The sequence below is a fragment of the Melanerpes formicivorus genome, unplaced genomic scaffold, assembly GCF_026170545.1.
Source record: "Melanerpes formicivorus ecotype bairdi unplaced genomic scaffold, bMelFor1.0.p_v2 SCAF_134, whole genome shotgun sequence".
Taxonomy (NCBI): Eukaryota; Metazoa; Chordata; class Aves; order Piciformes; family Picidae; genus Melanerpes; species Melanerpes formicivorus.
Window position 1 is genome coordinate 979,937 of NW_027142486.1, and position 26,010 is coordinate 1,005,946.

The 26,010-nt window shown below is 55.2% G+C and overlaps 2 protein-coding genes and 1 long non-coding RNA gene across 11 annotated transcripts; 1 reads left to right on the top strand and 2 right to left on the bottom strand.

Moving 5' to 3' along the window:
• Positions 1–369: 369 nt before the first annotated feature.
• LOC137456634 (E3 ubiquitin-protein ligase TRIM39-like) lies at positions 370–11,807 on the top strand. 9 transcript variants are annotated; one of them, XM_068168163.1, is made up of 8 exons: positions 370–502; positions 2,561–2,611; positions 3,969–4,035; positions 5,061–5,260; positions 5,848–5,964; positions 7,384–7,545; positions 9,767–9,793; positions 10,778–11,807. In XM_068168163.1, exons 4-8 carry the CDS (start codon positions 5,209–5,211, stop codon positions 11,335–11,337), a joined length of 918 nt encoding a protein of 305 aa, XP_068024264.1. In that variant the 5' UTR covers positions 370–502; positions 2,561–2,611; positions 3,969–4,035; positions 5,061–5,208; the 3' UTR covers positions 11,338–11,807. The 9 variants fall into 9 exon arrangements, with proteins under 9 accessions (XP_068024264.1, XP_068024265.1, XP_068024272.1 ...); XM_068168164.1 differs by having other exon boundaries at positions 5,089–5,260; XM_068168165.1 differs by lacking the exon at positions 370–502 and adding an exon at positions 2,209–2,230.
• Positions 11,808–15,184: 3,377 nt separating this feature from the next.
• LOC137456689 (olfactory receptor 14A16-like) lies at positions 15,185–16,117 on the bottom strand. The gene has a single exon (XM_068168249.1). It carries the CDS (start codon positions 16,115–16,117, stop codon positions 15,185–15,187), a length of 933 nt encoding a protein of 310 aa, XP_068024350.1.
• Positions 16,118–20,669: 4,552 nt separating this feature from the next.
• LOC137456659 (uncharacterized) lies at positions 20,670–23,057 on the bottom strand. Its single transcript, XR_010991073.1, has 5 exons — positions 22,950–23,057; positions 21,923–21,961; positions 21,759–21,797; positions 21,289–21,363; positions 20,670–20,811 (listed from the first exon to the last, which is right to left on the bottom strand). It is a non-coding gene; the product is annotated as an uncharacterized lncRNA (long non-coding RNA).
• Positions 23,058–26,010: the final 2,953 nt, after the last annotated feature.

Here is a 26,010-nt window from a genome sequence, read left to right on the forward strand (position 1 = left end):
CTGTTGCTTCCAGTTTGGCTTTCTAGCAGCTCCCAGTGCTCCAGAGCAGTTCCCTCACTCGTCCCAGTTCTCCCAGTTCCATAGTGTGGCTCCAGCCACTGCTCTGAGTGCTGCCCCCCGGCTCCCAGTACTGCTTCAGCATCCCCCCAGCACTCCCAGTGCCACCCCAGCGCTCCCAGTATCACTCCTTGTGTCCCCCCAGTGCTCCCAGTTCCATCCCAGTGCTCCCAGTCTTGCCCCTTGTGTCCCTCCTGCGCTCCCAGCTCCACCCCAGCACCACTCCCAGTGCTCCCAGTCTGTTTCCTGGGCCGTGTCCAGACTTGCTCTCCCCTCCCCCCATCCCTTTCACTTTCACTTTCCCCCGTGCTCAAAAAGGGGAAGCTGGGAGGAGGGGAAGAGCTGGGACTGGGCAAACTGGTCCCTGACTGGGGATAAACTGCAGCTGGACTGGGAAGAAGCAGTGGGGACAGCCCGAGGCCCATCCCCAGCTGGTGGCCCTGGGGTGAGTGGCACCAGGGGACAAACTGGGATCAGACTGGGGTGGAGGGGGACTGAACTGGGCTAACTGGGACTGAGCTGGTGCCTTTGCCGGTTCAAGCAGGACTGAACTGGGTTTGAGTCCCTAACTAACTTCTGAGACCAAAAATCCCCCCAGGTTTTGTGCCTCTCCCCACCCCACCCCCAAGGTCTCTAAACAGAGGTTTCTGACCCCAAAACTCCTGAAATGGGAATTTTTGAGCCCAAAATTTTCCCAGTTAAGCAGGGCAGGGCAGGGAGGGGGGAAGGGGGGGCAGGGGGGGAAGTGTTGCACAACAGTTCCCAGAATTGGTGGTTTTGAGATCCAAACATCTGAAAATTAGTGGTTTGGAGCCCCAAAATGTTCCTTAGTCGCTGGGTTTGAGCCCAAAATGTTCCTAAATTACTGGGTTTGAGCCCAAACACTCCTGAATTTTGGATGGAGTCAGGGAGGTCCCAGGTGAGAGCACTGGGCTAGCCCTGGGAGCACTGGGAGGAGCCAGGGAATGGAACTGCTTCAGCCCTGGGAGCACGCTGGGGGGGTGTGTGGTTAGGGTGGGAATGAGGAAGTGGCAAGGGGGTGGCACTGGGGAGAGCCATGGGGTGGCACTGGGATACTACTGGCAGCACTGGGGAGAACCAGAGTGGCACTGGCAGCACTGGGAACAGCAAAGAATTGGCACAGAGGCATCGCTGGGGCCACTAGGGGGAGCCAGGGAGTGGCACTGGTGCGGCACTGGGAGCGCTGGGGTGCAATGGGGAGAGCCTCTGTGGCTGCACTGGGATCACTGGGAGAGAACTGGGAACACTGGGGTGCTACTGGGAGCAGCTGGGGGCGGCACTGGGGCAGCACTGGGAGCAATGGGGTGCTACTGGCAGCACTGGGGAGAGGCAGGGTGCAACCTCTGTACTGCTCCATGTCAAGCTGGTCTCTGGGTCCCCAGCCTGGTCCTTCTCCAGCAAGGGCAGTACCTTCCCTCCTCCTTGCTTGCTTCCTCCTTTCATGCAGAGCATTCCCTTCTCCTGGCTCCATTTCCCAGCTTCCCAAGCCCCTCCCACAGCAGAACATCTGCAGGGCAGCTGGGAATGCTCCTGGCACAGCATGGCCAGGAAGGAGCAGCTGTGAGCAGTGACACTAAGAGGCAAGGCCTGGAGCCAATCCCAGAGCAGCTCCAGAAATTACCTGCTCCAGAGGCAGAATCACTTCCATTCCATGGTGGTTTAGAGAACTAAACAGTCTCTGAAATCCCAGGGCCATCCTCCCTGCAGTGCCAGGGACATCCTCCAGGCCCAGGGGCATCCTTCCTCCAATGCCAGGGACATCCTCCCTCCAGTGGCAGGGACATCCTCCCTCCAGTGGCAGGGACATCCTCCAGGCCCAGGGACATCCTCCCTTCAGATATCCCCTGTAAAGGCCATGAGAGAGAGAGAGAAGCTGCAAGCAGAAGGGACAGAAGAAGAGAGCCAGAACTGCTCCTGCCTCTCCTCCCTGGCCCCATCAGCAGCCAGTGAATGGTGTAGCCTTTGTCATTCTTTCCCTTTGGCATCCAGTGGTCATTTATTTGACTTTCAGTCTGTGCAGACAGGGCCTGGGCTAAAGTTCCCCTTCCAATGGCCACAACCCCCAAAGGCAGCTGAGCCCCAAGCCTGGGCCTTGCAGACAAACCATTGCTGAGTGTCAGCCAGAGCCTCCTCCTCAGCTCATCTTTGACAGGTCAGTGTCTGCTGTCCCTGTTCAAAGCTGAGCCCTTCAGCAGCTGAGCAAAGGTCATCTCTGATCCCTAGGCTGCAGGGAAGGAGTTTGTCCTCCCTGACAGCAGGCAGGGTGAAGCTTTTCTCCTGCCATGAGCTCCATTCTGGTGCTGGGCAGTGGGCATCTGGTGAGGGTCTGCTTGGCTTCTGGAGCATCATAGCTCCCTTGGCACCTGGTTGCCTCCAGTACCAACACCTTGCCCCGAAGGGGAGGCAGGGCCTGGGGGCAGAGGAAGGCTGAATTTCAACTCCAGTGCCTCAGTCTTCTGTGCCTTTTCCTTCCCTTCTGCAGGTGGAATTTCAGCTGTCCTGTGTCACTGTTCCCCTTGGGTAGCTCAGGCAGGTAAGTGTCTCTCCTCCTGCCCTGAAGGCTGTGCTGCTGTGGGGCTGCAAGAGCAGCACTCTCTTGCTTTCCTGCAAGCCCTGCACACAGGGGCCAGCAGGCCCTGCTCATCCCCCAGGTCCCCTCAGGGGCAGGCAGCAAGGAACTGGAGGCACTAGCAGCAGGGCTGTTCCCTGCAGGGCCCAGGGAGGAAAAGACAAGGGCCAGGGTGTGTCAGGTCCCAGCCATCCCTGGAGCAGCTGGGAAGGATTTTGCCCCAGGTGGACAAAGAAACCTGACCCAGGTGGGCAGAGAGACTCCCAGGGGGAGGGGTCCCCGGGTCAAGGTCTCTTCCACTCCCCCTTCCTGCCCACAGCCTGTTTAAGGGGAGCCATCTGCCTGCTTCTGCCTCTTCTTCCTGCCTGAGACTCCTCTCTGCTCCTGCAGCTGCCCCATGGTGAGTGCTGCCTCCTGCTGCAGCCACTCTCCTAAGAGCTGCAGCCAGGGACAATCCACACTTACATCCAGAGACTTCTGTGCCAGCTGGGCCTGCTGTTGTGGTGGCTTTTCTCATTTACCCTTTTTGCTTACCCCTTTGTCACTTCCCTTTTACTCAGATCCTTTCTCTCTGTTTTGTTAAGCTTTGCTTTTGACTTCCAAAGGGATTCCAGGCTGCTCCTTTCCTGACTTGTACCTCTCTTTTCTCCTGCCTAATTTGCTTTTGTCCTCCTGGGAGGCAAATCCAAGTCTGTTCCATTTGGGCTTCTGGGCTGCAGGGAAGCTTAAAGCACAGCAGAGGGTGACAAAGTAAAAGGGTTGGGAAGGAGGGAGGTGAAGCTGAGGGGGAGGCTGGGGGCACCTGGGTTGAGTGTGGCTTTGGCTTCTCCCCAAGCTGCTTGCTTTGAAATGGTCACCAAATTCAAGTGGTCTTCCCCAGGCTGAGTCTGTAGTGCCCACGATGGCCACTGCCTGGAGATCTCCCACTCCTGGTGGCCACCCAGCAGCTTTGCCCTCCTATTTCTCCCCCTGTGCAGTTGAGGAGGGAGGGAGCAGCTTGGTGTGCCTTTGGCAGCCAGCCAAGGCCATTCCACCCCTGTCCTTACTCTGGAGCTTTGCCAGGGTCCCCTCCAGGCTTGGAGTTGGTCTCAGAGCTGTGCATGTAGCCAGTGCTGCCCTTCCTGTGCCTCGGAGGGGGGAAGCAGCTGGGCTGAAGCAGCTTCTCCTGTGCTCTGCACAAGCACACAGGGCTGATTGTGAGCAAGGAGAAGGATGGGCATGGAGTGAGGATTCCCAGAGGGCTCCCCTGCACCTGAGATGGGACAGGGACCTGCTGGGAGTCCATCAGAAGGTGTCACCAACTCTGCCTTCTGTTCTCTAGAGGTTTTGGCCACTCTTTGAGCCCTGAGGAAAGGCACAGGAAGGCAGGAGGAGCAAGGAGATGTTTGGTAAGAACTGGGTTTGTTCTCTTTGGGCAGGGGTGGAAAGGCAAAGGAGTCACTGAAAGCAAATCACCTGCAGGTTCCCTTCCAGAGCACAGCTGAAGCCAAGGCCATTGGGGTGGGAGGAATTTGGTCAGAGGGAGGGGCCTGCTGCACCTGAGGGCTGTGAGGCCATTCAGAGAGCTGGACAGAGAGGAACCTAATGAGGCTCAACAAGGACATGTCCTGCAGCTGGGAAGGAAGAATCAAGTGCAGCAGGGCAGGTTGGGAGGGGATCTGCTGGGGAGCAGCCCTGTGGAGAAGGACCTGGGAGTGCTGGTGGGCAGCAAGTTCTGCATGGGACAGCAATGTGCCCTGGTGGCCAAGAAGGCCAAGGGGGTCCTGGGGTGCATTAGGAGTGTGTCCAGCAGATCCAGGGAGGTTCTCCCTGCCCCTCTGCTCTGCCCTGCTGCGACCTCACCTGGAGTATTGCATCCAGTTCTGGGCTCCCCAGCTCAGGAGGGACAGAGATCTGCTGGAGAGAGTCCAAGGGAGGCTACCAGGAGGGAATGGAGCACAGCCTGGTGAGGAGGGGCTGAGAGCCCTGGGGCTGTTTAGTCTAGAGAGGGCAGAAGCCTGAGAGGGATCTGATCCATGTCTCTCAATAGCTGAGGGCTGGGGGTCAGGAAGGAGGGGACAGGGACAGGCTCTGCCCAGTTGCACCCTGGGGTAGGACAAGGGGCAATGGATGTAAACTCCAGCACAGGAGGTTCCATCTCAACATGAGGAGGAACTTCTTCACTGTGAGGGTCACAGAGCCCTGGAGCAGGCTGCCCAGAGAGGTTGTGGAGTCTCCTCTGGAGACTTTCCAGCCCCATCTGGCTGTGTTCCTGTGCTGGATTCTATGGTCCTGCTCTGGCATGGGGACTGGGCTTGAAGATCTCTGGAGCCTCCTGCCCAGCTGCAAACAGCTGGACAAGGTGGGACTCTGTGAGCTCCTCTCCCATCCCATGGGAAGAGGAGGACACTAATTACTCTAAACTCTTTTGCAGGAAACCCTTCACACAGTTTCTCTTTCAGTGAGTGCCAGGAGTGACCAACAGCACCTAGGAACAAAAGCCTTCTGAGCAAGGAGTTCTGGAGGCTTCCCATGCCTGAGGGCCCACCACACTCAGATGAAGCCAACTCCCCACTCCAGGAATGGCCAATCACAACGACTTCAAGCTATTCCTTGATCGTGTTGGCCATCCAGGTAGGTGTCTGGGACTCCAGGCTGCCAGTGTGCAGAGCTGCCTGGGCAGGGAGCTTTTCCCAGCACAGTCTGGGCTCTGCAGTCCCATCCTCCCCAGGTTCTAAGGCAAGGAGTTGCCCTGCCCCTGCTCTGGCCAGCTGGCATCTTGGCAGGGCAGTGTTCTTCCCTCAAGGAACACCTGGCAAGGAGCATGGCCTGGGCTCCTTCTCTGGCTGTGCCTTTGGGTGGTGGGGAAGCAGTGGGCTTCCTTTGCTGCTGCTGAGAAAGGAGGAGATGAGGTTCCATGGGAACAGGGCCTGGCCATGCCCCTGAGCACAGGGCTCTGCTGGGAAGACTTTGAGCAGGCAGAGGGCCAAGTGAGAACCCTCCCCAGGTGGCACCTTCAAGGTGCAATTGAATCCCTGTGAGGTGAAGATTTCTAAGGGGGAATGAGGAGAGAGAAATCACCCACAGGAGAGGCCTGGGAAAGATGCTTTAGCAGGGGCCTTCAATCAGAGCTCTTGGGCATCTTCATGGCAGATAGATGATCTCCAGGTACCTGAAGGAGGTACCAGCAGTGTCCCAGTGGCACAATGTTTCCTTCACAGCAAGTACCACATCAGAGCTGTGGAAGCTCTCCCAACAAATGAAAACTCTCCAGAAAGCTGTGCAGGACATGCAGGAATCCACCCAGAGAGACCTTCAGAGCCTCAAGGAGGAACTAGGTGAGCAGGGCCCCCACCAAGCAGGCCTTCATCTCTCTGCTGGCAAAGGCTGGGCACAGGCAAACCGAGCTGTGAGCACATCCTCTGCACCTCCTCACAGGGGATGGAGAAGGACAAAACTCTTTCTTGTGGAGTAGATCAGAGAACTGTCAGGGCTGGAAGGGACCTCAAGGCTCATCCAGTTCCTACCCCCTGCCATGGGCAGGGACACCTCACACCATAGCAGGTTGCTCACAGCCACCTCCAGCCTGGCCTTAAACACCTCCAGGGATGAGGCTTCCACCACCTCCCTGGGCAACCTGTGCCAGTGCCTCACTACCCTCATGGGGAACCACTTCTTCCCGACATCCAATCTGAATCTCTCCCCTCTTCTACTTTTGTTCCATTCCCCCCAGTCCTATCACTCCCTGACACCCTCAAAAGTCCCTCCCCAGCTTTCTTGTAGCACCCTTCAGAAGGTCTCCTGGGAGCCTTCTCCTCTCCAGACTGCACAACCCCAACTCTCTCAGTCTGTCCTCACAGTAGAGCAGCTCCAGCCCTCTGCTCCTCCTCATGGCCCTTCTCTGGACACTTTCCAGCACCTCCAGCTCCTTCCTGCAGTGGGGGCTGGAGTAGTTCTTGTGTGCCCTGTCCCAGGGCCAGCTGCATGCTTATGTGGACACTGCAGGTGCTCAAGGCCTCTCTTCTCTCCCTTGTCTTTGGAAGCAGTGTGTAGCTTGGGCTGTCAATGACCTGATCTGTGTGATGAGGTTGTCCATCTCCATGTCCTGCTGCTGACTCTCTTTCCTCACTCCCCTGCCTCCTGACCAAGGGTCTTCTCTGCTGCAGCCCAAAGGTGCTGGCTGGAGAGATGGGTGGAGCTGCTTCCTGCCCTTCATCCTGCTCAGCAGGCTTTTGCCAAGCCTTCAGGAAGGCTCCTGGGGCCTGTGCTCTTTGCCCACCCCTCCAGCACTCAGGGCATCCAAAGCAGTTCAGAGGTGGGGCAAGGGACTTGCCAGGTCTCACCCTTCAGGAGTCCAGGTGGCCCAGGAGCCAGAGAGGTGGAGATGGGATGGAGGAAAGGGCCATGGCAGTGGGCAAGCCCCAGAGGGAGAGAGAGCTTAAAGGGAGGAGCAAGGTTGGGCTTAGGCCTTGAGTAAGCCCTTGCAGAGGCTCAGGAGTGCCCCTTCAGTCCTGGTGTGCCTCTGTCCTGCTGACTCCATGTCCCCTGAGCAGTGTCCCTGTCCTGGGGAAGGCAGCTCTGGAGCTGCACTGGTCACCCTCCAGCATCTTCTGGGGCTGGGTCTTCCTTGGCAGAGAAAGAGGTCAGCATCTTGTTGGTCCCTTCTGTGAGGAAAGGCCCTGTGCCATTGGTGGGACAAGAGCTTCCCTCAGGGGAGGCAAGGCCATTGTGCTGGTGGCACTGCTGTTTCTTCCCAGGAAAGAAAGTGGAGCTGAGTACCACAGGGGCCCTGGGATCCCTCCAGCAGCTCTCTCAGCAGATGGAAACTCTCCTGAAGGCTGTGCAGAATGTGCAGACTGTGCAGGAGGCCACTTGCCACGACCTTCAGATCCTCAGAGCAGAGCTGCAGAACAATCAAGGTGAGCAGGATCAGCACAGAGAGTCAGGGAGGCAGAAAGCATCAGGCTGGAAGGGACCCTCAAAGGTCTTCTTGTCCAACCCCTCTGCAGTGAGCAGGGACACCTCCAGCTGGATCAGGCTGCCCAGGGCCACATTGAGTTTGACCTTGAAGCCATCTCAAGGGATGAGACCCCCACCACCTCTCAGGGCAACCCCTTCCAGTAGTTCACAACCCTCACTGTGCAGAACTTCCTCCTGATGTCCAACCTAAACAGGTTTTAACAGCAAGGCAGGAGTTCAGGATGAGTGGCCTCCGGAGCTGGCCTATGGGGTCAGGGAGCAGTGTAGTGCCCCGGTAATCCATGAGGAATTTGTTTGGGACCTGCTGGGATCCATCCTAGGGTGCTGAGAGAGCTGGCAGATGAGCTGCCAAGCTGCTCTCCATAATTTTCCTCCAGTCCTGGCTCACTGGAGAGGTCCCAGGTGACTGAAACTGGCCAACGTGGTCCCCATCCATAAGAAAGGTCGGATGGAGGAGCCTGGAAACTCCAGGCCTGGCAGCCTGACCTCAGTGCCAGGGAAAGTGATGGAGCAGATTATCCTGGGGGCAATAACTGCACACCTGAAGGATGGCCAAGGGCTCAGGTCCAGCCAACATGGATTTAAGCAGGGCAGGTCCTGCCTCTCCAACCTGATCTCCTTCTATGATCAGGTGACCCACCTGGTGGACGTGGGGAGGCCTGTGGATGTGGTCTACCTGGACCTCAGCAAGGCCTTTGACACTGTCCCCCACAGCAAACTGCTGGCTAAGCTGTCAGCTCATGGCTTGGACCACTACACTCTGTGCTGGGTTAGGAATTGGCTGGAGGGCCGGGCCCAGAGAGTTGTAGTGAATGGTGCCACATCCAGCTGGCAGCCAGGCACCAGTGGCGTCCCCCAGGGACCAGTGCTGGGCCCTGTGCTCTTTAACATCTTCATTGATGATCTGGATGAGGGGGTTGAGTCAGTCATCAGCCAGTTTGCAGATGACACCAAGTTAGGGGCAGATGTTGGTCAGTTAGAGGGTAGAAAGGCTCTGCAGAGGGACCTCGACCGACTGGACAGATGGGCAGAGTCCAATGGGATGGCATTCAACAAGTCCAAGTGCCAGGGGCTGCACTTTGGCTACGGCAATCCCATGCAGAGCTACAGGCTGGGGTCGGAGTGGCTGGAGAGCTCCCAAACAGAGAGGGACCTCGGGGTGCTGATTGACAGCTGTCTGAACATGAGCTAGCAGTGTGCCCAGGTGGCCAAGAGAGCCAATGGCATCCTGGCCTGCATTAGGAATAGTGTGGCCAGCAGGAGCAGGGAGGTCATAGTGCCCCTGTACTCTGCTTTGGTTAGGCCGCACCTTGAGTCCTGTGTCCAGTTCTGGGCCTCTCAGTTTAAGAAGGACATCGAAACACTTGAACATGTCCAGAGAAGGGCAACAATGCTGGTGAGAGGCCTTGAACACAGCCCTATGAGGAGAGGCTGAGGGAGCTGGGATTGTTTAGCCTGGAGAAGAGGAGGCTCAGGGGTGACCTCATTGCCCTCTACAACTACCTGAAAGGTGGTTGTAGCCAGGAAGGGGTTGGTCTCTTCTCCCAGGCAACCAGCACCAGAACAAGGGGACACAGTCTCAAGCTGTGCCAGGGGAGGTTTAGACTCGAGGCGAGGAGGAAGTTCTTCGCCGAGCGAGTCATTTGTCGTTGGAATGTGCTGCCCAGGGAGGTGGTGGAGTCGCCGTCCCTGGAGGCGTTCAAGGGGAGATTGGACGTGGCCCTTGGTGCCATGGTCTAGTCATAGGGTCTGTGTTGATAGGTTGGACTTGATGATCCTGGAGGACAATCAAAGGAACCTACAAGCAGGTCCTTTGCACCTCCTCACAAGTGATGCAAGTGCACAGGGCTCTATTTCTTGGGGAGCAGCTCTTGTGTCCCATGCAAGTGAGATGCCTGCATGCTCAGGTGGACACTGCAGGTGCTCAAGGTCCCTCTTGCCTCCCTTGTCTCTAAAGGGAGTCTGTAGCTTGGGCTTTCCATCACCTGATCTGTGCTAAAGGTGTCCTGCTGCAGTCCTCTTCGCTATTCCCCTGCCACATGAGCAGCACAGCACTAGAGGAGAACAAGAAGCTTCTGCTCAGCAGCCTGGGCTGTGTCTCAGCACTCTGGAGCCAGCCTTGGCAAATCCACTCATGGCTGCTTTCCTCTCTTCCCACAGAGCTTTTCAGGATCCAGCGCTACCAAGGTAAGCAGCAGGGCGATGGTGGAGCCGAGCACTCGCTGGGAGTGCAGCTCTGGCAGGCAACTCCCAGTGCTCAGAGAACTCTTGGCTGAGGAACATGCTCAGGGCAGGGATTCTTTGAGAGCTTTGGACTTGGTTGTGTGCTGCCACAGCCCCTGCCTGAGCTTGACAGGAGCCCTCCCAGCTGCGGGGAAGAGGGATGGTCAACCAGCATTGGTTGCTTCAGGCCCTGCCTCCCACTCCTGGCCTTGCCCTCTTTCAAGGCTCAGGAGAAGTGTCTGCAGCTGCTCTTGCTCCACTGAAGGCTCAGTTCCTTACTCTTTAAATCTGAGTTGAGATGAGATTGAAAATCTCCTTCAGGCTTTGCTAAGGACTTCACCATGACCCCAACCCAAATTCCAGCTGCTGGTCCTGCATTTCCATAGCCATGAGACTTGTGTCCAGCTGGCTCAAGACTTGGCTGTCCTCCACCATCATTCCCAGCAGGGTCTGCTCCCACACACCAGTTTTCAGCAGTTATTGAACTCTTTGGGTCTGTATTTTAGCAGCTCTTGCTGGCCACTGAGTGTCTGCAGTGATTGCCAGGTGGGTTTCAGCTGCCTGCCAGCCTGATCCCTGATCTCTCCAGCTTCCCCCTCCCTTTCTGTCACACACAACTTCCTTTGGCCATTCTGATTGCAGCTCCTCAGGCCTGTAAAAGTCTATTGTAGTTCTGGTGTTGCCAAGGAGGAGCTGCATGGCCAGCTCCTGGTCCTTCTCCTCAGGCCATCCCCCCAGCAATTCCTGGTCAGCAGCCCGAGGGAAGGACATGGAAGGGATGGGAGGAGAGAAGCTGGAGGTCCCCTGAGGCAAGAGGCTGCCAGGTGCACCTAAGCATGGAGGGGGAAGGAAGAGCAAGGGAGAGGTGGATGAGGACACAGAGGAGAAAGTCTCAGGAATGCAGAGTTTGTGCTGACTGTTCCTGATGGCATGACTTGATGGTTGCAGGGGATGTCACCCTGGATGCGGACACAGCTCACCCCAGACTGGAGATCTCTGAGGCAGGGAAGAGTGTGAAAGACACTGGGGCCCTCAGGGACGTTCCCAGGAATGATCTGAGGTTTGACAGCCACCTGTTTGTGCTGGCAAAGGAAGGATACACCTCGGGCAGGCACTACTGGCAAGTGGATGTTGGCAGGAGGAAAAGCTGGACCTTGGGTGTTGCGCGGGAGTCTGTGAGTCGCAAAGGGGCATTGACTCTGTCCCCTGAGAATGGCTTCTGGGCCATAGGGCTTGTAGATGGGCGAGACTGCTGGGCCTTCGTGGAGCCATGGTCCCGTTTGAGTGTGGGTGGGAGGCCACAAAAGATTGGGCTCTTCCTGGACGTCTCAGCCAAGCAGCTGTCGGTTTATGATGTCCATAAGAAAAGAGCTCTGCACACTTTTACCATTGCTGGGGGCAGCAGCCAGGCAGAGAAGTTTTTTCCTTTCTTCTCCACAGGTCTTGCTTCTGGAACGCCTGAGGATGAGCCTCTAAGCATAGTGCAGGATACTGCTGATGATGACTAGTTCTGTGCATTGTGCTGAAGGAAGGACACTCCCTAATGGTTTTGCTTCCTCTTCTGTTTTCTTTCTGTTAGAAAAAGCTTCTCCAGTAGCATAGGAAATAGGTTTTGAAGCACAACTAGAAGTAGTTTCAGTTAATCTAGGTAATGGTAATGTCTTGGGCTTAGATAGCATTGCAGCTGCAGAGAGACACAGGGAAGCAGTCTCTGGCTTGGAACCTGTGAAACTGGCCCCAGACCAATGAGAAGAAACAACTGGAAAGAGAGGATCAGGACTGCATGGTGTTTGGAAAGCATCCAAGACCAGGCAGTGAAAGGACTTTCTCTCTTTCAAGAAGTTTGTAGCCTTGTAATGCATCTGTCTTGTTCAGCCTTCCATGAGCAGTGTGGTTGCCTTGCTCAGGGCTCCCAGCCTTTGGCAGAGCTCCAGTGCAGGCTGTGTGTGATGCAATAAAGGATACTGCTTAGTGGTCATGTTGGTGTGGGGTCATTAAGTTAATGCACTGTGTCAGCTTGGTGAGCCAGCCAGAACACCGCTCTTGAGCCTGTGAGGAGCAGAGCATCAGTTGGCACCCAGCACCCAGTCACAAAGGTCATTGGTAATCAGCTAAATGCTTTTTGCTCTCTACACCGCTGCAGTTTGTTCCCAGGGTATATGGCCCACAAGAGCTAAACCATTTCCTTCTATCAGCTGAGCATTGCTTGAGGTTCTACTCCCTAAAGTCAGTCTATCAGTTGCTCCCCCCACTGCAATATGCCCTAATAAGGCATATTTGCCTTCTTAGTTTCTCATTAATCATAATCATAACACAGCAGACAGATACAATTCCCACAGCTTCTCCAGAGGAGCAGAGTTGGGATGGAAAGAGTGCAGACACCAGTGGAGAATCAACAAGGGCCTCCAGGCCCCCTGCTGCTTGTGCTCAGCTGCCTGGCTGAGCTTTTTACTCAAGCTCTCCTCCCCTGCCTGAGGCATCTCAGGGGCTGAGGTGTGCATGTTTTAAGGAAGCACAGAGAAATGAGGATCCTGTGGCATTCCCAGAAGTTATAGCAGATGAGGGCAAAACATGGTCTGAGTCTCTCCCTTATTCAGTTTAAGGAGAGCTTTGTGCTGGGTGAGGAGGAGAGAATCTGCAGCATCAGATACTGCTACGGTCTGAAATGCTTCTTGTGGAGATGCAATGCTCAGCACCTCAGCTGACCATGCAGGAATGGTCAGGCAAAACACCCCTGGGAAGCCCACAGCCACCAGCAGCTTCAAAACCCCTGCTACACCCTGATGTGGTTCTTCTGCTCACCTGGATCTGCCTCTGCCTTGCCCTGATAGCCATTTGTCACCAGATGAGGCAGGTGAGGTTCTGTGTTAACAACCAGGTGAAAGGGCTGGGACCCACCAATCCTCTCCTCCCATGGTCAAGGGCAAGACTGGATTGGCCTTGGCTAGAAGCTGCAACCCAAGAGGTCTTGAGTGGTGGAGACAGCTATACCGACCTTGATATGAGGGATGAATCTCTGTGTGGCAAGAGAGCCATCCAGGAGGGCAGAACAGGCCAAGCAGCTAGTGGTTGGCACAAGTCCCATGCACCTGAAGTCCCCTACCTGCAATGAGGACAGCCAAATGAAAGCTGACTGCAGTGATGGCTGTGCCTACAAAGCTGGAAGTCAACCAACCTAAGCCTGAACCTGTGCTATGAGTCTGATCATGTGTAAATGAGACCAGGAGCATTGGAATCAGGACTGGATACCAGGATGCCATAGACTCAGAATTAAGAAACAAAGAAGGGGGAGATGTGGGAACCCAAAAGGGAAGTGATAACCAAATGTTTAGGTGGCCATCATGTCTGTGAGGCCCTGGAGGTGATAAGCAATGTTGCACCTCCAAACTGTGTGAGAAAAGGATGGGAGCAGAAACTGGCAGAGTGCTGCATTTTGAAGGGCAGGGAAAGGCAGCTGGGGAGAAGGGCACCTGCTGAAATGGAGATAAATCAGTGGCTGAAGGAGGCAGGCTGTGGGAAAGTGCATCTGTAACATTCATCTACATGGCAATAAAGAGCCACTGGCTCTGCAGCTCTGGGCCACTTTGCCCCCCTGTGCCAGTGTCACCTCCTCACACCTGGCTGTTGGTTGCATTTCTGCTCTCCGTGTCCAGACCGGCAGGTTCGGCATCAACTTACCGCTGGATGTGCTCAGGCAAAGCACAGCCACACACAGAGAGCTCCCTCAGGTGGCCACATCTGAGCTGGCCCCATGAACTCCTTCCTCATCTCAGCATGTTCAGAGTCTTTCCCCATCTCATTATGGGATGAAATGCCTAGGTTCCTGTGTCCAGCCACAGGGCTGGCCTTTTGGACACAGGAAGTACCCCCTCGTATGAACACAGCAGAGGGCACCCAGCCCAAACTGCTACACTGAGCTACTGAGGCCATGTCCAAAGAACCTATGCAAGCTGAGGTGAGAGGCCAGGGCTGGAAATGGTGGCTGTGAGGGGCTAGTTGGGGTAGGTTGAAAATCTCACCTCCCAACTAATCTGAGAGAATTCACACACACACACACACTGAGCCAGACCTAGCTCAGTTTGGGATGGAAGGAAGTGAAGCTCTAGTTACAAGCAAACTAAAATCTAGAGCTGTGAAATGCAATGAGTAGGTACAAAATACACAACAGATGCACAATATTTGATAGATACAATTTATAAACAGCACAGAAACTTCTCAGAACCCCCTGGATGGATCCAGGGCACAGTTCACCTCCTCCCCTACTCCCTTCCTCCTTCCTGCTCCTTCTCACAGGAGTCAAAACAGAGATCCCCTGGCAAGGCCATGAGAGAGAGAGTGTGGTGGGTTGAAAATTCCCCCCAACATGAAATTGCCAGAGCAGCTCAGCTGGGAGCAAATGAAGCTGGATTTGCAAGCAAAACCACAATCTACAATGAAATGCAACAAATATGTACAAAATATACAATATTGACAATATTTACAGGTATTTACAATTTAGAAACACCACAAGAAGCCCCCTGGACACAAACCAGGGCAGGTAATAGCTTCCCCTTCCCTGCCCCCCTCCCTAAGCCCCTCGACACAAAGGGATGAGAGAAAGAGCAGCAATTTATTTACATTCTACAACTTTCTGTTCAAGATCTGTGGAAAATTGTCTAGGCACAGCCTGAAGCTACCACAGGGAGAGAGAAGTTACAAGCAGAAGTGAGAGAAGGAGAAAAGAGAAAGAACTGTTGATGCCTCTGCTCTGTGTGCCCATTAGCAGTCAAATTAATTCTACAGACCTCATCATTCTTTTCCTTTCACAGCCAATGTCATTTATTTTACTTTCAGTTCTTGCAGTCAGGGCCTAGGCTGCAGTTCCCCCTTCAAGCTGTACCACTGCTCCAGGGTGATTGACCTGTGGCAGCTCTCCCAGGCTCAGGTCCAGCAAACAGCTTTGGACCTGCTCCTGCTCTGCTGCTCCTTCACATCTCTCTCAGGAGGCCTCTCTCTGCAGAACAGTTCTGCCTGCCCCACCCCTGCACACTCCCATGGTTTAGCTGGTCACTGCTGCCTTCATCTATGAGACACTCTCTTGGGCACTTGGGAAACTGTCCCTGAAGTTCCAGCAAAGTCTTGGAAGAAGGATTTGGGGCAGGAAACTGTTATTGAAAGGGCTTTGGTTTTGTTTAAACAAACAAGGAGCACAGCTCTTCTTTCACAAACCCTGGGGGAGAAAGAAAAGAGAGAGGAGATGACAGCATCCCCACAAGTCAAAATCCCCTACCAGAAGCAAAAGGTATAGAAGCCAGGCTGGGCCTGCCCTGAGAGGCATTAGAAGGAGAAAGGCATCTGCAGGAGAAGACAATGAGTTTATTGCTTCTGAAAACACCCAGGGATCAGTTTGCTGAGGGCAGCTTTCATCTCCTGGTTCCTCAGGCTGTAAATGAGAGGGTTCACTGCTGGAGGCACCACCGAATACAGAACTGCCATCACCAGATCCAGGGATGTGGAGGACATGGAAAGGGGCTTCAGGTAGGCAAAGAAGCCAGTGGTGATAAATAGGGAGACCACAGCCAGGTGAGGCAGGCAGGTGGCAAAGGCTTTGTGGCGTCCCTGCTGAGAGGGGATCCTCAGCACTGCCCTGAAGATCTGCACATAGGACACCACAATGAACACAAAGCAAACAAAGAATAAAGAGGCACTGAGCACGATTAGCACAAGTTCCCTGAGGTAGGAGGTGGAGCAGGAGAGCTTGAGGATCTGGGGGATCTCACAGAAGAACTGCTCCACAGCATTGCCTTGGCAGAGGGGCAGTGAAAACGTATTGGTGGTGTGCAGCAGAGCAGTGAGAAAGCCACAGGCCCAGGCAGCTGCTGCCAGGAGGACACAAACTCTGCTGCCCAGGAGGGTCTCATAGTGCAGGGGTCTGCAGATGGCAGCGTAGCGATCGTAGGCCATGACGGTGAGGTGATAAAGCTCTCCTGAAATGAAAAAGGCAATAAAAAAGACCTGAGCAGCACATCCTGCATAGGAGATGTCCCTGGTGTCCCAGAGGGAATTGGCCATGGATTTGAGGACAGTGGTGGAGATGTAGCCCAGGTCAATGAGGGTGAGGTTGAGGAGGAAGAAGTACATGGGGGTGTGGAGGTGGTGGTCGCAGGCTATGGTGGTGATGATGAGGCCATTGCCCAGCAGGGCAGCCAGGTAGGTGGCCAGGAAGAGCCAGAAGTGCAGGAGCTGCAGCTGCCTTGTGCCTGTGAATGCCAGCAGGAGGAAGTGGGTGATGGAGCTGCTGTTGGACATGGTCTGTCTTGGGGCATGGAGGACTGTTGAAAGCGAAGACATCACACAGGTTAGGACACCACAGACTCACCGCACCCAGGGCTGGGAAGCTTTCTCCTGGCTACCTTGAAGCTCTCTCTGCCTTCCTCATCTCCTTGAGATGTCCTGGCAGTGCCCTCAGTCCTGCTGCCCTGTGCAGAGGAGCAGCTCCTGGGCAGAGCTGTCTCTCTGCAGTGCTGCCTGCTTGAACAGCAGCTCCCTCCAGCCCAGGAGCCTGGCCCAGCTCAGCAGCAGAGGACCAGCCCCAGGCATTTAATGACTCCTCTGGTGGCCTTGGTGTCGAGTCCATGAGTCTCAGAGACTGAGAGCAAGCTGAAGAAACCTCTCAGGAAGCCAAATGCCAACTGCCAACTTTGCTGGAGCCCTAATGGGTCCCACTGAGGACCATCACTGACAAAGCCTCCCCAGGGGCTTGTTAGAGCAGAAAAGCAGAAGCAAGAGCAACAACCTGGAGCTCAAGACGGTGCCAGGGTTGCTCTGATGCTGAGCAAACCTGGATGGGCTTGATCAAGCCAAAGGGCCAAGTCCTGGCCCCCAGCCCCTCGGAAGGCAGATCCTGTCCCTCAGACATGGCTCAGGGCTCTTCCTGGGGCAGTGGGATGTGAGGATGTGCAATGGCTGGAGCAGGTCTATGGTGTGACAGTGCTGGGTGGGGCAGGGAGGCAATGAGGTCTTTGTGAATGAAGTTCAGCTACCTTCTGGTTGCAGAGACAATGGCCACAGCCATGGTGATGAAGAGGTCATCTCTGATGAGGGCTTTAAGCTTTGCCAATGCCCTCAGTGGTCCCCACCACAGCCTGCCCTATGGTGTCCCATAGCTGCACCTCTGCCTTTGAAGACACCCAGTCCTCTCTCCAAGTTCACCTCAATCTCTCATCTCTCTCACTGACATCTCTCCATCCTCCCTGCCTTTTCCATGGAAGAGAAAGCCAAGGGCTGGGTCAGCCTCCCTCTGAGTGCCCTCTTGTCCCAGAGGTTATTTATCAATTTATGCTGGACCTTGTTCTCACCAACAGGGAAGGGCTGGTAACCAATGTGAGGCTCAGAGACATCCTTGGCTGCAGTGACCATGAAGCAGTGAATTTAATATCCTCAGGGCAATCAGGAGGAAGTAGAATATAGAATATAGAATATAGAATATAGAATATAGAATATAGAATAAACCAGGTTGGAAGAGACCTCCAAGATCATTGTGTCCCCCTTCAACCAATCCAACACCACCCAATCAACTAACCCATGGCACCAAGCATCCCATCAAGTCTCCTCCTGAACACCTCCAATGACAGTGACTCCACCACATCCCCAGGCAGCCCATTCCAATGGGCAATCACTCTCTCTATATAGAACTTCTTCCTAACATCCAACCTAAACCTCCCCTGGTGCAGCCTGAGACTGTGTCCCCTTGTTCTGGTACTGACTGCCTGGGAGAAGAGACCAACCTCTGCCTGTCTACAACCTCCCTTCAGGTAGCTGGAGAGAGTAGTAAGGTCACCCCTGAGTCTCCTCTTCTCCAGGCTAAGCAACCCCAGCTCCCTCTGCCTCTCCTCACAGGGCTGTGTTCCAAACCCCTCACCAACTTTGTTGCTCTTCTCTGGACACCTTCCAGCAAGTCAACCTCCTTCCTAAACTGAGGGGCCCAGAACTGGACACAGTACTCAAGGTGTGGCCTAACCTGTGCAGTGTACAGGGGCAGAATGACCTCCCTGCTCCTGCTGGCCACACTGTTCCTGATGCAGGCCAGGATGCCATTGGCCCTCTTGGCTGCCTGGGCACACTACAGGCTCATGTTCAGCCTACCATCGACCAGCATCCCCAGGTCCCTCTCTACCTGGCTGCTCTCCAGCCACTCTGACCCCAGCCTATAGCACTGCCTGGGGTTGGTGTGGCCAATGTGCAGCACCTGGCACTTGGATGTGTTCAATCTCATGCCCTTGGACTCTGCCCATCTGTCCAGCCTGTTGAGGTCCCTCTGCAGAGCCTCTCCACCCTCCAGCAGATCAACTCCTGCCCCCAGCTTGGTGTCACCTGCAAATTTACTGATGATGGACTCAATGCCCTCATCCAGATCATCAATAAAGATGTTAAAGGGCACAGGGCCCAGCACTGATCCCTGGGGCACAGCACTGGTGCCTGGCTGCCAGCTGGATGTGGCACCATTCACCACCACTCTCTGGGCTCGGCCATCCAGCCAGTTCCTAACCCAATGCAGTGTGCTCCCATCCAAGCCATGGGCTGACAGCTTGGCCAGGAGTTTGCTATGGGGGCCAGTGTCAAAGACCTTGCTGAGGTCCAGGTAGACCACATCCACAGGCCTCCCCACATCCACCAGGCAGTCACCTGATCATAGAAGGAGATCAGGTTGGTCAGGCAGGACCTGCCCTTCCTAAATCCATCCTGGCTGGGCCTGATCCCTTGGCCATCCTGTAAGTGCTGTGTGATTGCACTCAGGATGACCTGTTCCATGATCTTGCCTGGCACTGAGGTCAGGCTGACAGGCCTAGAATTCCCTGGCTCATCCAACCGGCCCTGCTTGTGGATGGGCACCACGTTGGCCAGCTTCCAGTCCTCTGGGACCTATTGTGTCAGTTGTGTCAGAATGAGCTCATTGACCCAGCTCTGGTTTTTTGCTGGGTTACAGCAGCTATTTGGGGCATGAACAAGGGCCCTCAGATGCTCTCATGAACCCCTTCAATTATCATATTGGAGTCTGTGACCAATCTGCTGTGACACTGCTCTCTATCCCAGGATCACAGGGTCACAGGAATGACTTCTGTAGACCTTAGCATTATTTTGCTTTTGTGCCCAGTGGGTACTAAAAAGTTGTTTTACTTTCACTCCTTGCAGTCAGGGACTAGGCTGAAGTTCTCCCTTCAGACTGTAATAGGAACTCATGGATTGTGACAGAAGGCAGAACAGAGTCCCCCTCGGGTGTTGGCCACTGAGGAAGAGGCGTCATGCTGCTGATGCCTCAGCTTTACACTGAGTGTGATGTAGATGGAGTGGAATCTCTTGTTGATCAGTTCAGGGTCACCTCTCCTGTCCATTCCTCCCTGCAAGTGCAGCCTTGTACTCTGCATCCCCAAGGTGGAACACAAGATTGAGCAGTGACCTTGGCCTGCACACCAATCCTTGGCAGGCACTCTGAACATCAGCATTCTCACTGCCAGAGGCAGCCACCGTGCAAACCTGCTCTGAACATCAGAAAGTGCTGGCACTGAGCAGAGACTGAGCTGAGCAGTCAGATCCCTGAACAGAGTTGGTTCTATTCCAGCTCAAGCCAGGACACCTCTCCATGTTTTGTCCTCAAGAATCCCAAAGAATCCCAGAATCATGCAATGATTTGGGTTGGAAGAGACCTTTAAAGATCACAGAGACCAACCTGCTTGCAATGATCAGGAACATCTGCAACTAGAGCAGGCTGCTCAAAGCCCCCCTCCAATCTCCTCTGGAATGGTTCCAGGATTGGGCATCTCCCACCTCCCTGGGCAACCTGGGCCAGGCTCTCACCTCCCTCAGTGTCAAACATTTCTTCCTTCTCTCCAGTCTGAATCTCCCTCAGGTCAAACCATCAGCCCCTGCCTTGTCACACCAGGCCCTGCTCAGAATCCCTCCACAGCTTTCTGATCAGCCCTTTAAGTACTGTTAGGCCCCAGTTGTGGTTTCCCCTTTTCCTGTTGGTTCCCCAGATGACAGCTCCAGTCCCTGCCCCACAGCCCAGAGATAAGCCACAGGAAGCTGTTGCCCACCATTCCTCTTGCATTTGGCTGCCCTGGGGATGCTAAGGTCTCCCTCTGAATCCAGGGAAATATTCCCCTGAAGTCACCCCCAGTGAAGAGAGGAAATGATGCAATCATGGAACCACTGAGGCTGGAAAAGACCCTTGAGATCACCACATGCCATGGGGTGAGGGAAACATTGCCGCTGTGACAGTCGCTGGTAACTCAGTGCATGCCTGGAGAGACCAAAGCACAGCCCAGAGAATGGACACAAAGTCCCCAAGGCTGGGCCACACAGGGCAGGGGACAGAGGAGCATCCAACCAGTGTCTTGTGCCCATGGCCTGCCCTCCTGGTCTGCGTTGGGGTACCCCAGAGAAGAGTGTGGGCTGAGGGCCAGGAAGGCCTCTGGGCTCTGCATGGGGCTCTGAAATCTCCTGAGAGCCCAGGAGTGCTGAGCCCATGGGACAGGGATCCACCACCCCTGCCAGAGTGGGGCAGAGGACCCAGGGGTCCCAGCTGCCTCTCCATGCTCCTCACCTGCCCTCACCCCAAAACACCAGAGCGTTTCACCCCTCCCAAACACCATCTGCCCAAGGCCTGGCATTGTGACTGCCTGCATCTCCCAGCCTCATGGCAGGATGCTCCAGGGGAACCCTCTCTGGACAAAGGCTCCCAGGTATCCAGGCTCCCAGACCTGCCCTCTGCCAGTCTGCTCCTCACCATGGTGCTGCCAGAGGATGCAGGTGTTGGGGTAATGGCAGAGGAGGGGCAACATGGTCCTGGACACACAGAGTGTAGCTTTGCTGAGGGGGTTTATTGATCATGAGAGGGACAGGGCCCAGGGCTCCCAGGGGATCAGGTGGGGACATCCAGGGATGATCATCTCCTCTTTCCTCTGAAGGGGGACACGACAGAGGTGTCACCAGCAGTTCCAGCCCTGAAAGAGAGAGACTCCCAGGGTCAGCTCGGACATAAGAGGAACCTTGTCCCCACTATGTCTCTTTGCAGAGACCTTGGGAGAGAGAAGGGAATTGGAGCTCTCAATATACCCTGGACAGGATTTGGCTCTCCTGAGATCCAGATGTCACCAGAGCCCCTTGCCCAGTGTGTCGTTACCCTGGGATGTCCCTAAATCTCCCAGAGCCCTGCCCAGCTCTTACTGTGCCTGTGAGGGTCTGTGTGGCACCAAAGCCTCTGCCTGGCCTGCACAGCGACCCTCTGGGTCTGTAGAACCCTACTGAGTTGAAGCAAAGGCACAGAGCCAGCTCTGTGCTGTGTCCCCTGGGGCACGGATCAGCGACAGTGACCTCTGTTTCCTTTACTCACACCTAAGGTCTGCCCACCCCAGAGGGCTCAGGGATGCCCCAGGGCCCAGGATTCTTTGTGGGGTTAGGAATGCCCTGGTGCTGCTCACCTAGACAGCAGCTTCAGCAGCTACAGCCAGGCGCTTCTGGCGCACCCGCTCCAGCAGGACATCAGCCGCAGGCAGCTGGGGAGAAAGGGAGGTTAGGGACAAGTCTGGGTGCACTGGGGTGTGCTGGGAGGATGGGGGGAAGCAATGGAGTCCTTGGGGAAGTTGCTTCTGGAGCAGATGAGCTTGGATGGTGGTGCCCAGAAGGCAGTGAGGGTCCTGGGAAGGGGCCCACCTGGCTGTGTGGTTGTGTACTGGGGCATCCGGGGGTGTACTGGGTTGTACTGGGGTGGATGGGGATGCAAAGGGGGCTCGGGGGGAGAGGTCCTCCCTTGGAAAGCACTGGGGTGCTGGGGTATTCTCTGGAGTTGCAGTGGGATGCACTGGGGTGTGCTGGAGCACCCTGGGATGCTCTGCAGTGTTGTGGCCATGGGAAGGGAGGGGGTGGGGCCAGCAGAACTCGTGGTACCCACCTCGACACTCTCCAATGGCTCAGGTTTGGCTACATTCACCTGCAGAGAGACCAGGAGACCTCACTGGTCACTGGGATACCTCCAGTCCCAGCAAGAGATGGGAGGGCCAAAATGCCCTCCCGTTCCCCAGACTGGATGCCCTCCAAGTCCACCTCACTACTTACATCCAGTTGAGAATTTTCCTCAATGCTTTCCAGCAGTGCCTAGGGAGGAAGAGCAAAGAGGTGACCTGGAAGGAACCTCAGTGGGGCCCTGAGTGGGGCACAACTGTCCTCAGTCCCAGCAGGCCAAAGGCTTCCCTCTGGTCTGAAGGGGAAAATGCCTTCTGCTCCCCTCAGCCTGATTCCTCCAAGTTCCCCTGGGATGCCTCTCCATGCAGGATCCAGGGCTGGGGATGGAGACAAGAAGAGTGTAGGGAATTCAGGTCTCCAAAGAGGATGAGGTTAAGGAAAAGGCTTCCAACAACAGAGCACTGGGGTGAATTAATGGACCCCAATGGACTGGGCTGGAGCGTTGAAGGGGCAGGACAGTGTGGGGTGCAATTGATAGGTAAAGGATTCAAGATGAGGGGGCATGGGGACATCAAGAGAGCTGGTTGGTGGGGGCAGAAGAAAGAGGCCAAAACCAAGGGGACTGGGAGAGTGTTTGGGAATGGCTATGGCAGGAAGAGGATTTGGGGTGACCACTGCAATGGAGAGGATGAAAGGCAAAGGGCTGAGGGACAAGATGGAAAGAAAGGCATTGGGAGAGATCAAAGGGAGGGCATCTGGGGACATTAGATAGGACATGGAGGAGATCCCAGGCAGAAGATGTTTGAGGGGAGCAAAAGCATGGGATGGGGAGTTGCAGAAGGGAGGGGTGTGGGGTCACCAAGAGAAGAAACTGGTGGGAGCCTTCCCAGCTTTGGTGTTGGACCTTCCCAGGGAGGGAACAGCTCCAGGCATTCACTGAGGAACTCAGGCCTTGGGCACAAGAAGCTGCTTAGTGGGGGAAGTGGAGGGAAGAGATGGAGCTGTGGGAGGGAGAGAGCTGCATTGCCAGGAGAGGCAGGGGAGCCTGGAGGAGCCTCTTGCTTGGGCAAGGGAGAGGCCAAATCAAGGGGTTTCATCCTCACTACTCCAATTTCATTCCACATGTCGTGTAGCCATGACCCATCCCCATGAGCCCCTCCCTGTGGCACTGGAGTCTTACCTTGGCATCTGCTGGGGTGCACAGCAGGATGGTGAAGAGCAGAGCCACGCCGACCACTGCCACCTTCATTTTCCTCTGTGGTGTGGTAAGTCCTGGGTGAAGCTGGGGAAGGTGAGCGGCAGATTTATCCCTCCCAGGACTCCTCCTTGTTCCTCCTAAGAGCCCCCAGGGCAAAGGCAGGCTTGGCAGTGGCACCAGCCCTGGCAACAAGCCCAGCCCTGGCACGGAGTCACCCTCACCTCTGGCACGAATCCATCCACCTTCCTTGGCATCTCTCCAGCTTCCTGCATGGGGCAGCTGCAAATCAAACAGCCCAGGCCTCCAGGGGCACTGGGGGGTGGGGTGGATAGAGTACTGCTGACAGCAGTGACCACTCACTGCTTCAACATGAAGACTCCAAAAGCCAGACCCTCCCCATCTCCCAGTGCCTCTCCTTTCCCTGCACTGCCACCTTCCAGTCTCCCTCACCTCCCAGCCCAGTCTTTCACTCCAGTAATGCTCCAGAGATGACACCAAACTCAAACCCAGGGTCACTAAGAGCCATCCCTGACACCTCTCCAGTCCCCTGGGGAAATTTGGGGCTGAGACTGACTCCTCTTCTTGGGAACACTGGGAGATGGGAGGACAATTGGTGGCCTGGGCAGTAGGGACAGCAGAGTGGCTGAGTGTCTTGGTTTGAGGAGCGAGACAGCTGCTCTTCAGCCCTTCCCAGGGGAGTAAAGGACAATGCTCCCTGCTGGCTATGAAAGAAAGAAGTGGCAGTGGAAGTATCAATCACAACTGCATACAGCAGCACAAAATCCATCATCCACCTCAGCCATGGCTCTCCAAGAACCTCCTTAAGCCAAAGCTTCACACCACCTTCCTCCAAACCAGGCCAAACACCCAGGCCTCACATGCACCCTCCTCCCCACCCCCAAGAGAAATTCTGCTTGCCAGCTCCAGGCCAAGCCAGGCCACTCCAGGCCCCAAGTGGCAGCCTGGCCAAGGCTGAACAAGCCTGAGTCCCCTGCACAAACCCAAGATGAAGCTCCACCTGTCCTCCTGGGAGCAGAGAGGTACAAAAAATGGAAGAACAAAGAGAAATGGCAGTGTTTATAGAAATGCAGGGCTTATGGGCATGAAATAACAGGAGATTACACTTTTTGGTCCCCCTCTGGGACCTGTCTAGGAGGCCTGTAAGGAATGGTTTAAGATACCTCAGTGCTTAAAGGCTTGACACTGAGATCTTCAGTGACTGGAAGCACTGCTGGGGAGCACTGGGGGGTGCTGACCACTGGGAGATGAGAGCTCATTTGGGGGAAGTGCTGGGGTGGTTGCAGTGCTCAGCTCCAGCCCACCCCATTGCCCTTGCACTCCAGGACCCAAACTGGTCATGTCTGCAGCCACAGCTTCCCCAGAGCAGAGACCAGAGGGGAATATCCTCTGCCCTGGCCCTCACCCTGACAATGCCTGGGGCCACACAGCCCTCCCAGACAACCTGGGTCCCACTCTGCAGAGCTGCCCTGGGATGGTAGGTCCCAGTGACCCTGGCCCCAACAAGACTCTGGCTCCAGCCCTGTCCCTGACTGGAACTTGGCCACAGCTCACCCAGGGCCCTTGAGTGTCCTTTCAATGCCCTTTTCCTTGGCCCAGGCCAGCAGTGTCCCTGAGCAGTGTGCGACCATCCACAGGGTCACAATGAAGAGGGCTCTTGTGCCCAGGCAGCCACTTGGAGCTAATGGTGGGGCCAGAGCTGCCCTGGCAAGAGGAAGGATGTTTGTTCCTGCAGCACCTCTGATCAGCTGTGAGTGCCCAGGGCCTGTGGCACAAAGAGCCCCTTCAGCACTGACCTCCTGGGGCATTTTGAAGGGCCATTGGTCTCTCTTTACAGGACACTAACTCTAAACAAGAGCTCTGCTGTGGGGCAGTTGTGCAAAGGCCTAAGGCAACAGACTTGAGAGTTTGCTTTGGAAGCTGCCCAAGAGCAGGCAGTCACCTGGCACATGGTCACTGTGACAGCTCCTGCTCTGGGAGCTCTTTGTCAGAGCTGAGTGGCTCAGGGATGAATTATTGAGCCTATCAACACTGTGCTGTGAGCTGATTGGTGTTCTGAGTTCCCTCCAGGACTGCAAGAGCATCTCACCTCCTCCCCACAAGCCTGTGTCCCAGTCCTTGTCCCAGCATTTCCAAGAGGATGCCTTCCTCTCTCACACTGAGCTGTGTCTCTGCAGTTAAGGCTCAGGCTTTTTCTGCTCAAGGGAAAGGGCACTGCTGGCACACACCACATGCCACCCTGTGTGACCAGGGAGGACATGAGGAGGTGGCATGGTGAACCTACCTGGGGACTGGAACCTTGGGGATAGGAAGTGCAAAAAAAACCAACAGCCAAAGGCCATGGACCCAGGAAAAGTGCTGCTGAAGGGTCTGTTGGGTGGAGCAGAAGGGCTGCTCCTACTTTCCACCTGGAGGAAGGGAATTCTGCTCTGCAGCTACAAAACCCAAACCCTGCCTATGCTGACCAAAAGTAAAGAGTCCTGTCTCCAGCTGGGCTAAATAAGAATATGGAACTAAAAAGTGAGGCAGGGATGTTTTCTCTTATGATCAAATGTGTCTTGTGCAGATTTGTCATGGGTTGAGGTGGTGCCTCTTTAAAAAAGCACAGAGTTGAGTCCTCTAGGATGGAGTGGAAAATTGTGGCTTTGTTATTCAATGGCAGGATTCTGCTCTCTCTTTACAGCTGGCAGCAAGGCCAACTCGCTCTTGTTCTGCCTCCTGCCAGCTCAGTATCACAGTATCACCAAGGTTGGAAGAGACCTCAAAGATCAACGAGTCCAACCTGTCACCACAGACCTCATGACTAGACCATGGCACCAAGTGCCATGTGCAGTCCCCTCTTGAACACCTCCAGGGACGGTGACTCCACCACCTCCCTGGGCAGCACATTCCAATGATGAATGACTCTCTCCTCACCTTGAGCCTAAACTTCCCCTGGCGCAGTTTGATACTGTGTCCTCTTGTTCTGGTGCTTGTTGCTTGGGAGAAGAGACCAACCCAGCTCTTTGGAGGGAGTTCTTATCTC

Coding starts and splice junctions, on each gene's coding strand:
- LOC137456634 (XM_068168163.1), top strand. CDS start 5,209: ATGGCCAATCACAACGACTTCAAGCTATTCCTTGATCGTGTTGGCCAT. Junction 5,965..7,383: donor GAGCCTCAAGGAGGAACTAG/GTGAGCAGGGCC, acceptor GTTTCTTCCCAG/GAAAGAAAGTGGAGCTGAGT. Junction 7,546..9,766: donor AGAGCTGCAGAACAATCAAG/GTGAGCAGGATC, acceptor CTCTTCCCACAG/AGCTTTTCAGGATCCAGCGC.
- LOC137456689 (XM_068168249.1), bottom strand. CDS start 16,117: ATGTCCAACAGCAGCTCCATCACCCACTTCCTCCTGCTGGCATTCACA.